General features: G+C 43.9%; 1 protein-coding gene across 1 annotated transcript; it reads left to right on the top strand.

Annotated features, from left to right (window-relative positions):
• The first annotated feature begins 1877 nt into the window (after positions 1-1877).
• Positions 1878-14065, top strand: LOC114581462 (vomeronasal type-2 receptor 26-like). The gene is made up of 6 exons (XM_077918059.1): positions 1878-2095; positions 4168-4459; positions 4700-5554; positions 11321-11545; positions 12431-12557; positions 13155-14065. Exons 1-6 carry the CDS (start codon positions 1878-1880, stop codon positions 14063-14065), a joined length of 2628 nt encoding a protein of 875 aa, XP_077774185.1.

Here is a 14065-nt window from a genome sequence, read left to right as displayed (position 1 = left end):
TTAAGCATGTTACAGATGTAAATAAATAAATATTATGGCTCATAGTTCAACCCATTCATTGTCTCATGTCTTCATTTTGCTGGTGTGTGTGTGTGTGTGTGTGTGTGTGTGAGAGAGAGAGAGAGAGAGAGAGAGAGAGAGAGAGAGAGAGAGAGTGCACAATAAACACCAGGAGAAAACTAGACTCTACAGAGATAGAGTGGGAGATCCCATTGTAAATGTTGGGAGTTCATTATTAAGCATAACTTGTTCCATGGTTTTAAGTGAATTGAGGCATGCCTGACTTGTGCTTAACAGAAGCTTGTTTACGGTGTGGGTTTATATTCTCAAATGCCATGAAACAGTGTACTGATGCTAGGAGAGAACCCAACTTAACACAGCAGAGTTACATTCATGTCTTCTCACCAAAATAAAACCTATGGAACAAGGTTTCTGTGGTCATTTCACAAAGCAAACCTATCCATTCCATTACCCAGCTGATTTGCACATCTCAAATCTTTATTACTTAGGCTTGAAATCATACAGTAATACAAGTAAATTGGTGCACCACTCAAATATAACTTACAACAACAATAACTATAAATCAGCACTAAGAACAGAGTCAATTGTCTTCTGTATTGCAAATATTGTTTGGGTATTAATCTCTGCCAGTAATTGGGAAAAAATCAAGGTATGCTTTGTATGTTTTTGAGGAGGGGCTTTGGCCTCCCTAGGCCAAATATTTAAAACACTGATTGCATACTTTTACAAACCCTAGGGTGGCTTTGAGCATGATACCTCTCTCTTGTTTATCAGGGGCCCTGTTTTCATTACAGTCCTATGGGCCGTCACAACTGAGTTTTGATAGCAGAAGTTCATAACTTATGCAAGACTTCACGCCACTTTTGAAAAGGCAGACATTGCAAACTACTCCCTCTTTACTGTTGGTACAGTGGTGCCCCGCAAGACGAATGCCTCGCAAGACGGAAAACCCGCTAGACGAAAGGGTTTTCCGTTTTGGAGGTGCTTCGCAAAACGAATTTCCTATGGGCTTGCTTCGCAAGACGAAAATGTCTTGCGAGTTCCTGCAGGGTTTTTTCCCTCCCCCCCTTTTCCCAAGCCGCTAAGCTGCTTATCAGCTGATCCGCTAAGCTGCTTAACAGCTGATCCGCTAAGCCGCTAAGCCGCTTAACAGCTGATCCTCTAAGCCCGCTAAGCTGCTAATAGCGCTAATCCGCTAAGCCGCTAATGGGCTTGCTTTGCAAGACGAAAAAACCGCAAGACGAAGAGACTCGCGGAACGGATTCTTTTCGTCTTGCGAGGCACCACTGTATTCATTTTTGAATACATTACTTCAAGTTTGTTATTCCTTACTATGGTTCATTACAAACCAGCTGGGTCCCCCTGAGCATGTCCAAAGGAGACTCCTCTCCAGTTGTGTTAAATAATTTTTCTTCTGCAATATCTCACAGAACCAAACTGAGCTGGTTCTACTGAACAGAACTGGGGGAGACTTCTATCAAGTTGTGATAAACATGTTTTCTGCTGCTATGTCACACAGATCCAGCAATGCTACATAGGTGATTGTCTCCCTTGTAATTTTCAATGAGCCATGATTACATCTAGTTATTCTGCTAGTCCCCAGAGAATTCAATGACCCTTCCCACAATTGTGAACTGAGACTAAGGATGCTGTTAAAATCCTATCTGTCACACACAGCCTTGAATAGAGATGGTTGCATGTCTGTTTTCTGATACCTTCCGTTGTGTGTGTTGTTGTTGTTTTTGGCTTCAACTGCGTGCAAACTCAAGTCACGTTATCCAAGTCAAAGACACTCAGATGGCAATATACATAAAAGCCAATGAGCTGATATTTAAAAGGCAGAGTTTTCATGCAAGATGGTGATATTTGTGATACTGGTGTTAGTGTTGCTAACCCAAATGATGTCTATTTCTCCAATGGTTAAACACACCATCACTCACCCTATTCTTACTCATCACAAGTGCTATCATGTAGGAGATTTCATCATTGCTGGCATTATTTCTCAGATATACATATTGCCTAATCCAATCAAATTTGAAGAACATCCTTCTCACGAAGCATTTGACAATATCATGTAAGGAACCATATTATTGTTGTTTTGTTTTCGTTCTGTTCTGTTGTTTTGCAAAATGTACATTCTCAGGCAAGCCAATGCAATCAACTTTATTTTCAGTGCATTACAAATGGTTTATTGTCTCTACATCATTGTATAGATTTGTATCATACTACCCTACCCTGTTTCTATGTAGACGGTGATTTTCAGCAGTGCAAATTCAGAGAGAGAGTCCATCTCCTAATCCTCTTCCTGTATAATATATTTAAGGATTTTTTCAAGAGCAGCCTTCTCTATCCTTCTACCCCACCTAACTAGCCTTTTGGCCTATAACTTCCATCATTATCCACCATCACAGCCAATGACAGGAACTATGGGTGTTCTAGTTCAGTGTTTCCCAACCGGTGTTCCGCGGCACACTAGTGTGCCGCGAGACGTTACCTGGTGTGCCGCGGGAAAAATTAAAAAATTCGAAAGATATCCGGAGAGGCGGCCTTCAGGCGAGTTTTAATTTTAATTTTCCTTCTCCCACTTAATGCCCCACGCTCGCCCAAGCAGCTTGCAGTCCTCGGTAACCACGGCGACCCAAGGGAGGGGAGGGAACAGGGAAGTCGAGGGCGGCGGCGAGCCGCGATGACGTCAGTGGGCCGCGCCGCCTCGCCATGGCACGGTGTGAGAGCCCCAGCTAGTGGCGCGAGCTTCGGAATAAGTGGGATCCGCGTGCGCGAGACCGAGATCGCGGGTAAGGAGCTCAGCCCTGGGCAGGAGGAAGCGGGGCCGCGCGTGCGGGCAACATCCCCACAGAGAGCGAGCCTCCCCCGGCCCACCACTCCGGGCAGGTCCACTCGCATGAGGGGGCGGCGATGGCGACGGCCGGCAGCTTGCCTGCAATGCCATCCCTCGAGCAGGCGAGGAGCCCGGAGGCTACCAGATGCGAGTCCTCTTTCCCACCCTGCTCGGGAGTCCAGAGCACTTGGTCGCATTCAGGATCTAGAGTGGGGAAGCGGGGCTTGTGTCTGGGCTGGACACATTGGGCTGCCTGTGCCGCTCGACCTGCGGGGAGAAATCAGGGTGGGAGTCACGACCGTGAGGCAGGGCTGCCAAGTGTGGCAGAAGAGGACACAGCCGTCGCACCTGTCCTTAGGTAGGAGCTTCTTCCGTGTCGACCTGCTGCCCTAAAGTCTTGGCTTTTTTCTTGGCTTTTTGGCGGTTGGCACAGAAGGAAGGCAAGGGGGAGGGGAATAAATTGAAACTTACACTTTCGTGCGTCCCTCCCGGCGTGACGCTGCGCGCTGACGTCACGGGGCTGTAATGGTGGTGTGCCTCGAGATTTTTTTCATGAAACAAGTGTGCCTTTGCCCAAAAAAGGTTGGGAAACACTGTTCTAGTTCAAAGCATTTGTTTCACGCAGGGTTGGGAATTCTGCTATAGAGTGGCAACTTTCTTCATTGTACTGAATAGGAATAATAATAGACCAGGTAAACTACCAAAAGGTCAAACAAAGTGAGAAACCATTACTAACTGCATGAATAGCTCTCAGGCTGTTTAGCTCTCAGGCTGTAATCCAAATCACACTACAATGGGAGGAAGGCCTGCTGATTTCAGTGAGATTTACTTTCAAGAAGACTATACATTTTTTTGCATTGGAATATTTATAAGAAATCTTACAACTAATATTGAGTGGGTACAACATGTTCATGGTGAGTTCCGGCACCTCTTTACCTAGAATAATAGTTTTCACTTAATGTAAGATGATACCAGATTGGGAGTGGAGTCTAAAACTCCTGGCAGAAGCAGAATGTTATTAGTAAATCCATTTCTTCCTGCAGCCTCTTCCTAATGCCACTTCTCGCCCTGCTTTGGATCTTAACCTAATCCTTTAGAGTGACATATTTGGGGGATGGGAGTGGTTAGGATCCAAGCTTTTATTTGCCATCAGGCTATGTGCTGAAAAGTTTTCCCCCACTTCCTAGAATATGTCCAAATGATCTATCTTAGAGCAAAGTTTTTAGTGTATAGATAGGACTGAAATGTAGCAAATACCAAATTTTGAAGGAGATAAACTATGGTGCATCATTTATTTCTCATTGTAGGGTATTAACTCAGAGCTACCAGCAAATCCTGGCCTTGCAATTTGCTGTGAAAGAGATAAATGAAAACCCCCAGATATTACCCAATGTCACCATGGGTTTCCACATCTACAACAGCAATTTCCATGCAAGATGGACCTACCTTGCCTCAATGGAACTTCTGTCTACACCAGGCGGGTTTATCCCAAACTACAAGTGTGACATTCAGAATAGTCCAGTTGCAGTCATTGGGGGACCCAATTCTGATATATGTCTCCACATTGCAACCATCCTGTGCACTTATAAGATTCTCCAGGTATAATGTACCTTAGAGTTATATATATGCCTGGTATATAGAGTTTTGCCGGGAGTCTTGGAGATTGTGATTGAAATAAAAAGCTGTATTTTACATTAATCTCATTAGCTCCTAATGCACATTGAGTGCTGGATTGGACAGTTTTTGAGGACAAGCCTTACAATTTAGGAATTGCAGCAACACATTTTAATTTGGAGCTATCCTTATTGTCTCTCTAACTTTCACTGTTATTTTCTTTAGCTTACGTATGGCTCTGCTCCAGTGATAAATGATGAAACCCATGGAGTTTCTTTGCACCAGATGTTCCCAAATGGAGACAAACAGTATATGGGTATTGTCCAGCTACTGCTGCATTTTCAGTGGACATGGATTGGGGTGCTTTTCATAAATGATGACAGTGGAGAGAGATTGAAAGCAAGCATGCTTCACACTTTCTCCCAGAAAGGCATCTGCTTTGATTTTGTCGAAAGATTTCCAAAAGCAGTATTTTCTACTGAAATTCATGATTTGGTGCTGGAGGGGATTCACACAATCAATGCTATTATGAAAAGCACTGCCAATGCAGTGGTTGTAAATGGTGAAATCCACACCATTCTTGTTTTAAGAACACTGTTGCATCTTCAAGAATTTGAGGAAATACCCATAAAAACAAAGATCTGGATTATGACAGCCGAGATGGATTTTACAGCACTTAGTGCTCAAAAAAGTTGGGACATCCACTTTATCCATGGCAGCATATCCTTGGCAATTCACTCAAAGGATCTTCCAGGATTCCACACATTTCTTCAAACAAGAAACCCTACCACAGCAAAAAAAGACGATTTTATTAGGGTCTTCTGGGAAAATGCTTTTAGCTGTACTTTCCAGAGTTCCACCTTAGAAGAGGATGCTGGTGAAATCTGCACTGGGGAAGAAAAACTGGAGACACTTCCTCAGTCAGTTTTTGAAATGAGAATGACTGGTCACAGCTATAGTATCTACAATGCTGTACATGCAGTGGCAGAAGGTTTACATGCTATGTATTCATTTAAATTCAAAAACATAGCAAAAGTCAGTGAAAGAACATGGAACCTTATTAATCAACAGCCATGGCAGGTATTCCGCAAGCAGAAAAACTCATTATATCTATGGGTGCAACAGCAGTCCCTGTAATACGTAGATTTTCTCTTCACCGTAGTGGAGTTTTAGGTATCCAAACAGTAGGTTAATCATAGTTGACATTTAACAGCAAGTTTCAGTTCAGCGTATCACTTACAATCTATACATAGATTTTATTACTAGAGATGGTTAAGTTGGCCATGACTGATAACTAGAGAAAAGTAATATTAGTATTACTTTTATATTCATCTGTAAGGATGTTTCAGCTAAAATGGCCTCTTATAGAATCATAGAATCATAGAATCATAGAATCATAGAGTTGGAAGAGACCACAAGGGCCATCGAGTCCAACCCCCTGCCAAGCAGGAAACACCATCAGAGCACTCCTGACATATGGTTGTCAAGCCTCTGCTTAAAGACCTCCAAAGAAGGAGACTCCACCACACTCCTTGGCAGCAAATTCCACTGTCGAACAGCTCTTACTGTCAGGAAGTTCTTCCTAATGTTTAGGTGGAATCTTCTTTCTTGTAGTTTGGATCCATTGCTCCGTGTCCGCTTCTCTGGAGCAGCAGAAAACAGCCTTTCTCCCTCCTCTATGTGACATCCTTTTATATATTTGAACATGGCTATCATATCACCCCTTAACCTCCTCTTCTCCAGGCTAAACATGCCCAGCTCCCTTAGCCGTTCCTCATAAGGCATCATTTCCAGGCCTTTGACCATTTTGGTTGCCCTCCTCTGGACACGTTCCAGTTTGTCAGTGTCCTTCTTGAACTGTGGTGCCCAGAACTGGACACAGTACTCCAGGTGAGGTCTGACCAGAGCAGAATACAGTGGCACTATTACTTCCCTTGATCTAGATGCTATACTCCTATTGATGAGGCCCAGAATTGCATTGGCTTTTTTAGCTGCCGCGTCACACTGTTGGCTCATGTCAAGTTTGTGGTCAACCAAGACTCCTAGATCCTTTTCACATGTACTGCTCTCAAGCCAGGTGTCACCCATCTTGTATTTGTGCCTCTCATTTTTTTTGCCCAAGTGCAATACTTTACATTTCTCCCTGTTAAAATTCATCTTGTTTGTTTTGGCCCAGTTCTCTAATCTGTCAAGGTCGTTTTGAAGTGTGATCCTGTCCTCTGGGGTGTTAGCCACCCCTCCCAGTTTGGTGTCATCTGCAAATTTGATCAGGATGCCCTTGAGTCCATCATCCAAGTCGTTGATAAAGATGTTGAATAAGACCGGGCCCAAGACAGAACCCTGTGGCACCCCACTAGTCACTCTTCTCCAGGATGAAGAGGAACCATTGATGAGCACCCTTTGGGTTCGGTCAGTCAGCCAGTTACAAATCCACTGAGTGGTAGCATAGTCAAGACCGCATTTTACCAGCTTCTTTACAAGAATATCATGGGGCACCTTGTCAAATGCCTTGCTGAAATCAAGGTAGACTACATCCACTGCGTTCCCTTCATCTACCAGGCTTGTAATTCTGTCAAAAAACGAGATCAGGTTAGTCTGACATGACTTATTTTTCAGAAATCCATGCTGACTATTGGTGATCACAGCATTCCTTTCTAGGTGCTCACAGACTGTTTGCTTAATGATCTGCTCCAGAATCTTCCCTGGTATTGATGTCAGACTGACTGGGCGGTAATTATTTGGGTCCTCTCTTTTCCCTTTTTTGAAAATAGGGACAACATTTGCCCTCCTCCAGTCTGCCGGGACTTCGCCTGTTCTCCAGGAATTCTCAAAGATGACTGCCAGTGGTTCTGAAATCACATCTGCCAGTTCTTTTAATACTCTTGGATGCAGTTCATCTGGCCCTGGAGACTTGAATACATCTAGACTAGCCAAGTATTCTTGTACTATCTCCTTAGTTATTCTGGGCTGTGTTTCCTCTGCTGAATCATTTGCTCCAAATTCTTCAGGTCGGGCATTGTTTTCTTTATCGGAGAAGACTGAGGCAAAGAAGGCATTGAGGAGTTCAGCCCTTTCTGTGTCCCCTGTTTGCATTTCACCATCTTCTCCTCTGAGTGACCCCACGGTTTCTTTGTTCTTCCTTTTGCTACGAACATACCCATAAAAGCCTTTTTTGTTGCTTTTAACCTCTCTAGCAAGCCTGAGTTCATTTTGTGCTTTAGCTTTTCTGACTTTGTGTCTACACGTGCTGGCTATTTGTTTGAATTCCTCTTTGGTGGTTTCCCCCCTTTTCCATTTTTTGTACACATCCTTTTTTAATCTTAACTCAGTTAAAAGTTCTTTAGATAGCCACCCTGGCTTCTTTAGGCACCTTCCATGTTTCCGTCTCATTGGTATTGCCTGAAGTTGTGCTTTTACTATCTCCCTCTTAACAAACTCCCAGCCATCTTGAACTCCCTTTCCTTTTAGTATTACTGTCCATGGGATCTCACCCAGCACTTCCCTAAGCTTTATGAAGTCGGCTTTCTTAAAGTCGAGAAATTGAGTCCTAGTATGCGTGGCTGCTCCTTTCCGCTGTATAGTAAACTTCAGAAGAGCATGATCACTCGCGCCTAATGATCCTTCCACTTCTACCCCACTAACCAGGTCATCAACATTGGTTAGGACCAGATCTAAAATGGCTGTTCCTCTTGTTGCTTCTCCCACTTTCTGGACAATGAAGTTGTCTGCAAGGGCAGTGAGGAATCTGTTTGACCTTATGCTCTTGGCTGAGTTTGACATCCAACAAATATCCGGGTAATTGAAGTCCCCCATTACTACTATCTCCCTTCCTTTTGCATGCTTGGCCATCTGTTCCAGGAAGGCATCATCTATGTCCTCCGTTTGGCTTGGGGATCTATAGTAAACTCCCACAATGAGGTCACTGTTATTCTTCTCTCCCTTAATTTTGACCCAAATGCTCTCACTTTGGCTTTGAGGTTCTAAATCTTGGATCTCTTCACAGGTATACACATCCCTGACATATAACGCCACTCCTCCTCCTTTCTTGTCTGGTCTGTTTCTTTGAAATAGATTGTATCCCTCCATTATTACATTCCAATCGTGGGATTTATCCCACCAGGTTTCAGTGATTCCTATTATGTCATATTTAGTTTGCTGTACCAGGAGCTCAAGCTCATCTTGTTTATTTCCCATGCTTTGCGCATTAGTGTACAGACATTGAAGTCCATTAATCATTCCCCCGTGTCTCTTATTTAAGGATTTTCTCCTCCCACCACTAGGTCTGCATGCTCTTTGCTCCATTCGGTCTATGACATTTGGATGATCATCTTCATCAATTGATAGACTCCTACCTTCAGGAGCACTGTCTCCCTCCCCCACATTAGTCAGTTTAAAGCCCTCCTGATGAGGTTTCTGAGATTTTTTGCAAAAACATTCCTCCCAACCGTTGTGAGGTGCAGCCCATCGCTTGCCAGAAGTCCATCTTCAAGAAACTGCATTCCGTGATCTAAGAATCCAAACCGTTCCTGTTTGCACCATTTGCGAAGCCAGTTGTTCACTTCCACTATTTTTCCCTCTCTCCCTGGGCCACATCGTTCAACTGGGAGGACAGATGAGATGACAATTTGTGCATTTAATTGCTTCAATTTCCTGCCCAGAGCCTCGTAATCTCTTTTGATCTTCTGGAGGCTATTGCTTGCAGTGTCATTGGTTCCCACATGAACCAAGAGGAAGGGGTATTTGTCAGTGGGTTTTATGATTCCTTGCAGTCGTTCAGTTACATCTTGGATCTTAGCCCCGGGGAGACAGCACACTTCCCGAGACATCTTGTCAGGCCCACAGATCACTGCTTCTGTTCCCCTCAGTAGGGAATCCCCTATCACCACTACACGCCTCCTCTTAGGTCTGGTCGGGGTTCTTCTGTGAGCTGTCGGTTCCAAGGTCGCCTGGACATTCCCAGAGGACTGCCTTTGCTCCTCGTCTTCATATACCTGATCGACTGTAATGAGGGAGAGATCCTCAAATGGAGTCTGCTCTTCGTCTTCCATGCTAGGGGAAAGGACCTCAAAGCGATTGCGTATTTCTAAACAATCAGAGCGAACCCTGGGCCTCCTACTTCTTTGAGTCACGTTTCTCCATATATCTGGCTCCTGTGTTGGTGAACTAGCCACCTTCTCAGGGGAGTCCCCTGTCTCTTCCTTGGTGGAGACGGTGTGCTCTGTTGCTTCCAAGAAGAGTTCCAGCTCTCTAATTCTTTGGAGCGTAGCTACATGTTCCTCCAGTTGCTGGACTTTGTCTTTTAAGAGGGCAATCAACATGCAATTGCTGCAGGTAAAGCTGCCTGCAACCTTTGGCAAGATGGCAAACATTGTGCAGGAACCACAGGCGACTGCAGCTGTTCCCTCACCCTCCATCTTGGGAACGTGTCGTTGGGGGTGACTACAGTGGTCCTCTATCATAAAAAGTGTGGAGACAGGACAAATAAATCCCTCCCAAAAAAACCTAGGTCTCCCCCAACAAATGTTTGAGACTAGCTCCCCTAAATCTAAAATATGGATCAAACTGCGCGCGCCGCTAGGCGCGCGCCGCTGCCCTAAGGCTCTGATAAGCTCCTCCCACAGCTAATCACCTACCTCAACAGAAGCCCTGCCCCCTCTGACCTTTGCCCAGAGAGAGCAGCTAAACAGCCACAAGAAACTCACACAGGAAAACCCTTTTTGTTCCTTCTTCAGCCGCTGCCCTAAGGCTCTGATAAGCTCCTCCCACAGCTAATCACCTACCTCAACAGAAGCCCTGCCCCCTCTGACCTTTGCCCAGAGAGAGCAGCTAAACAGCCACTCTTGAAATTCTCCATCCTACTCTATTCCCCTCCAAGCCACATTTCTCCAGGAGGGGAAGAAATTCTCCAACAGTTGGTGATGATGGACTTCACCATTAGCAGTGGCAGTAACATAGCTTCCCTATTTCTCTCTCTCATCAATTCCTAATGAGTTTGGGATAATTCATGCATCCGTACTCATAAACACCAATGGTTCTTGATTATATTACTCACAGGGGGATTTTTTTTACATATTTAACATACTTTTTCAAAGTGGTTGGACACACACAATTTCCCATGATAGAGATGACATGTGATCAAGACACATCAGTGCCAGGGTGACTTGCTTTGGTGTCAAGAAGTGTGGCAGCAGAAGCTCCACAAGCTATCTAGCCATGGGCCTGTGGCTATGACAACCAAGACAACATAGAGACAGCCTTCACACCCCGTCATTTAGGAACATGCAAGTGAATGAGAATCCAGAAATGTGTAGGATCTGGAGTGCACCTCTGATACAAAGTAATCTGTTTTGGGGTTTTTTTTGTAAACCACCTTAAGGGTTTCTTTTAAATTCAAGTGGTATATCTTATGAAAATAACAATAAAGGAGATAAAAGTACAGTGGTACCTCGGGTTAAATACTTAATTCGTTCTGGAGGTCCGTTCTCAACCTGAAACTGTTCTTAACCTGAAGCAACACTTTAGCTAATGGGGCCTCCCGTTGCTGCCGCGCCGCCGGAGCACGATTTCTGGGTTAGCGATTTCTGGGTAGTAAAGGTCTTAACCTGAGGTACAATTTCTGGGTTAGCGGAGTCTGTAACCTGAAGCGTATGTAACCCGAGGTACCACTGTATACACTGATCCCTCCAGATAAGATCAGGTCAGTCCTTATAAGAATCAGAACTTTGGTAGTTCTCCTCCTTTCTGTAGTAAAGGATCATTATCCTCATGCATCTCTGTTACTTATGATAGATACTTTTGATCTACTTCTCTCTCTCTCTCTCTCTCTCTCTCTCTCCCCTAATTTAGCTTCACCATTATCTAAAACATTTATCATTTAACAACAGTGCTGGAGAAAAGGTTTCCTTTGACCAAAAGGGGAATTTAATTGCTGGATTTGATATTATCAACTGGATCACATTCCCAAACCACTCCTTTCTTAGAGTCACGGTTGGACAGATAGCATCACAGGCTTCCCTGGACAAATTATTCATTTGTGAAGATGCCATCCAATGGCCCAATAGATTTAACCAGGTACATTTGGCGATAAACAAATAGCTTCCCCAATGTTCAAAAATATATTTTTTGAAAAAAGCTTATAGCAAACTGGAAGTTTTATGGTGGTGAACCTCAAATGCAGACACACTCTGCATCAGAATACCTTCTACAAATTTCCTCTGTGACTAGAAGCAGTCACAATGTTACATTTGGTTTCAGCACAGGGTACATCATTCAGTCCTAGCTGAACTTTCAGTGTTCGTCCACAGCTGCACAGTTCAGCATACGAACAGAGGAATGCATTCCTATCTTTCCTCCCCTTAAAACTTTCCCACACCCCTCACTCGCCCTTCCTGAGTATGTTTGCTGGCTGGAATGTGCCCTTGAACTGTAATCATGACTCTTGCTAGTATGGGTGGAGGAGGGACATACATGTGTACCATGTTTTTCGCTCTATTGGACGCACCGGGCCATAGGACGCACCGGACCATAGGAGGGGGAGAAGGGGGGGGGGTTCTTGTTCTCCCCCTCTCACTCTCCAGGCTTCAGCGAAAGCCTGCATTCGCTCCATAGGACGCACACACATTTCCCCTTCATTTTTGGATGGGGAAAAGTGTGTCCTATAGAGCGAAAAATACGGTATGTGTTTCGAAACCTCTGACTTTTTCATGGCTAGAATGTAGCATATTGCAGACCCTCCAAGTGTTCCTATTTTCCAGGGACGTCCCTGATTTAGAGAAGCCATCCTGGTTTCTGATTTGATCCTGGAATGTCCCACTTTTCTTTAGGATGTCCCTATATTCATTGGAGAAATATTGGTGGATATGGAGTTATCCGACCCCCAAGTCATCTGAAGGCAGCCCTGTATAGGGAAGTCTTTTTAATGTTTAATGTTTTTTCTAATCTCTCATTCATGGACAGGCAAAGCCACTTTCTCAGTGTAATGACAACTGTCGCTCAGGTTATAGTAAGTCAAAGAAGGAAGGGAAGCCATTTTGCTGCTATGATTGTCTCCGCTGTCCAGAGGGCAAGATTTCCAACCAGAAGGGTATGAGATGTTATATACAGAGCATATCAAATATATTGGCTACTTAATTTTGTGCCCTTTCATTTTTTCCATTTCAGCTATATATGCTGCTTAATCACCCAAATTTCTAAGCAATGTACATAAAGATTACAAAAAGCATACCACGGGTAAAATAAAATTGCAATTAATAATAAAAACAGGAAATCCTTAAAATGTCTGCTGAAATAGGAATGTATTCATCAAGCACCTGAAGTGTCTGGCTGATCTCAGCTAGAAGAGAGTTCCTCAGAACTGAGTCCACAATATGGATATCAGCCAGATACATTATATGGATAAAGCCCATGCATAATTCTCAGAAACCAAGAAATGGTATGTTATGCGCAGGGAACAAAGAGGTAATGATCAAATCTGGATTTCAGGACAGAGCTGAGCATTCTTTGCTCAGTATGTTGGCTACTGCTGCTCAAGGCTGACTATAGCTTCTGGAAAATAACTACATGAGAAGGCTAAAAAAATTTTTTTTTTCAATCTGCCAACTTTATTTAAGACTTTGTGATATTGGAATGATGACAATAGTGCTCTACATACATGAAATGTAACCAACGATTTCTTTTACAGACATGGATGACTGTTTCATCTGTCCAGAAGATCATTATCCAAACAGTGACCAGGATATGTGCACCCCAAAAGCTGTGACCTTCCTGTCATATGAAGAGCCTTTGGGGCTTACTCTGGCTATTATTGCTCTTTTCTTTTCCTTCATCACAGTTTTGGTGCTTTGCATCTTCATTAAGCACCAGAAAACTCCCATAGTGAAAGCCAATAACAAAGAGCTCACCTTCACTCTCCTTATCTCCATCGTGCTCTCCTTCCTTTGTACATTGCTATTTACTGGGCAACCTTCAAGGCTGACATGTTTCCTTCAACAAACTGCCTTTGGCATCATCTTCTCAGTGGCTGTTTCTTGTATTTTGGCCAAGACAATCATTGTGGTTCTAGCTTTCGTAGCTACAAAACCAGGCTCCAGGATAAGAAGCTGGATGGGGAAACAACTGGCCAACTCCATTGTTCTGTGCTGTTCCATGATTCAAACCACCATTTGCACTGTGTGGCTCTCAACCTTTCCCCCATTCCCAGATTTGGACATGCACTCCATGACTAAAGAAATTGTACTGGAATGTAATCAAGGGTCAGTCAGTATGTTTTATTGCGTCCTGGGCTATATGGGTTTCCTGGCCATTGTCAGCTTCACTGTGGCCTTCTTAGCCAGGAAGTTGCCTGACAGTTTTAATGAAGCCAAGTTTATCACCTTCAGCATGCTGGTCTTTTGCAGTGTGTGGTTGTCATTTGTTCCAACTTACTTGAGTACCAAGGGCAAATACATGGTGGCTGTGGAGATCTTCTCCATTTTAGGCTCCACTGCTGGTTTATTAGGCTGCATCTTTTCCCCCAAATGCTATGTTATTTTATTGAGGCCTGAACTGAACAGCAGAGAACAGCTAATGGGGAAAAAGAGAAAAAGAAGTTAA

The sequence above is a fragment of the Podarcis muralis genome, chromosome 13 (assembly GCF_964188315.1).
Source record: "Podarcis muralis chromosome 13, rPodMur119.hap1.1, whole genome shotgun sequence".
NCBI classification, from domain to species: domain Eukaryota; kingdom Metazoa; phylum Chordata; class Lepidosauria; order Squamata; family Lacertidae; genus Podarcis; species Podarcis muralis.
Note: the sequence above shows the minus strand (reverse complement) of the source record. Positions and strands in the feature narration are given on the sequence as shown.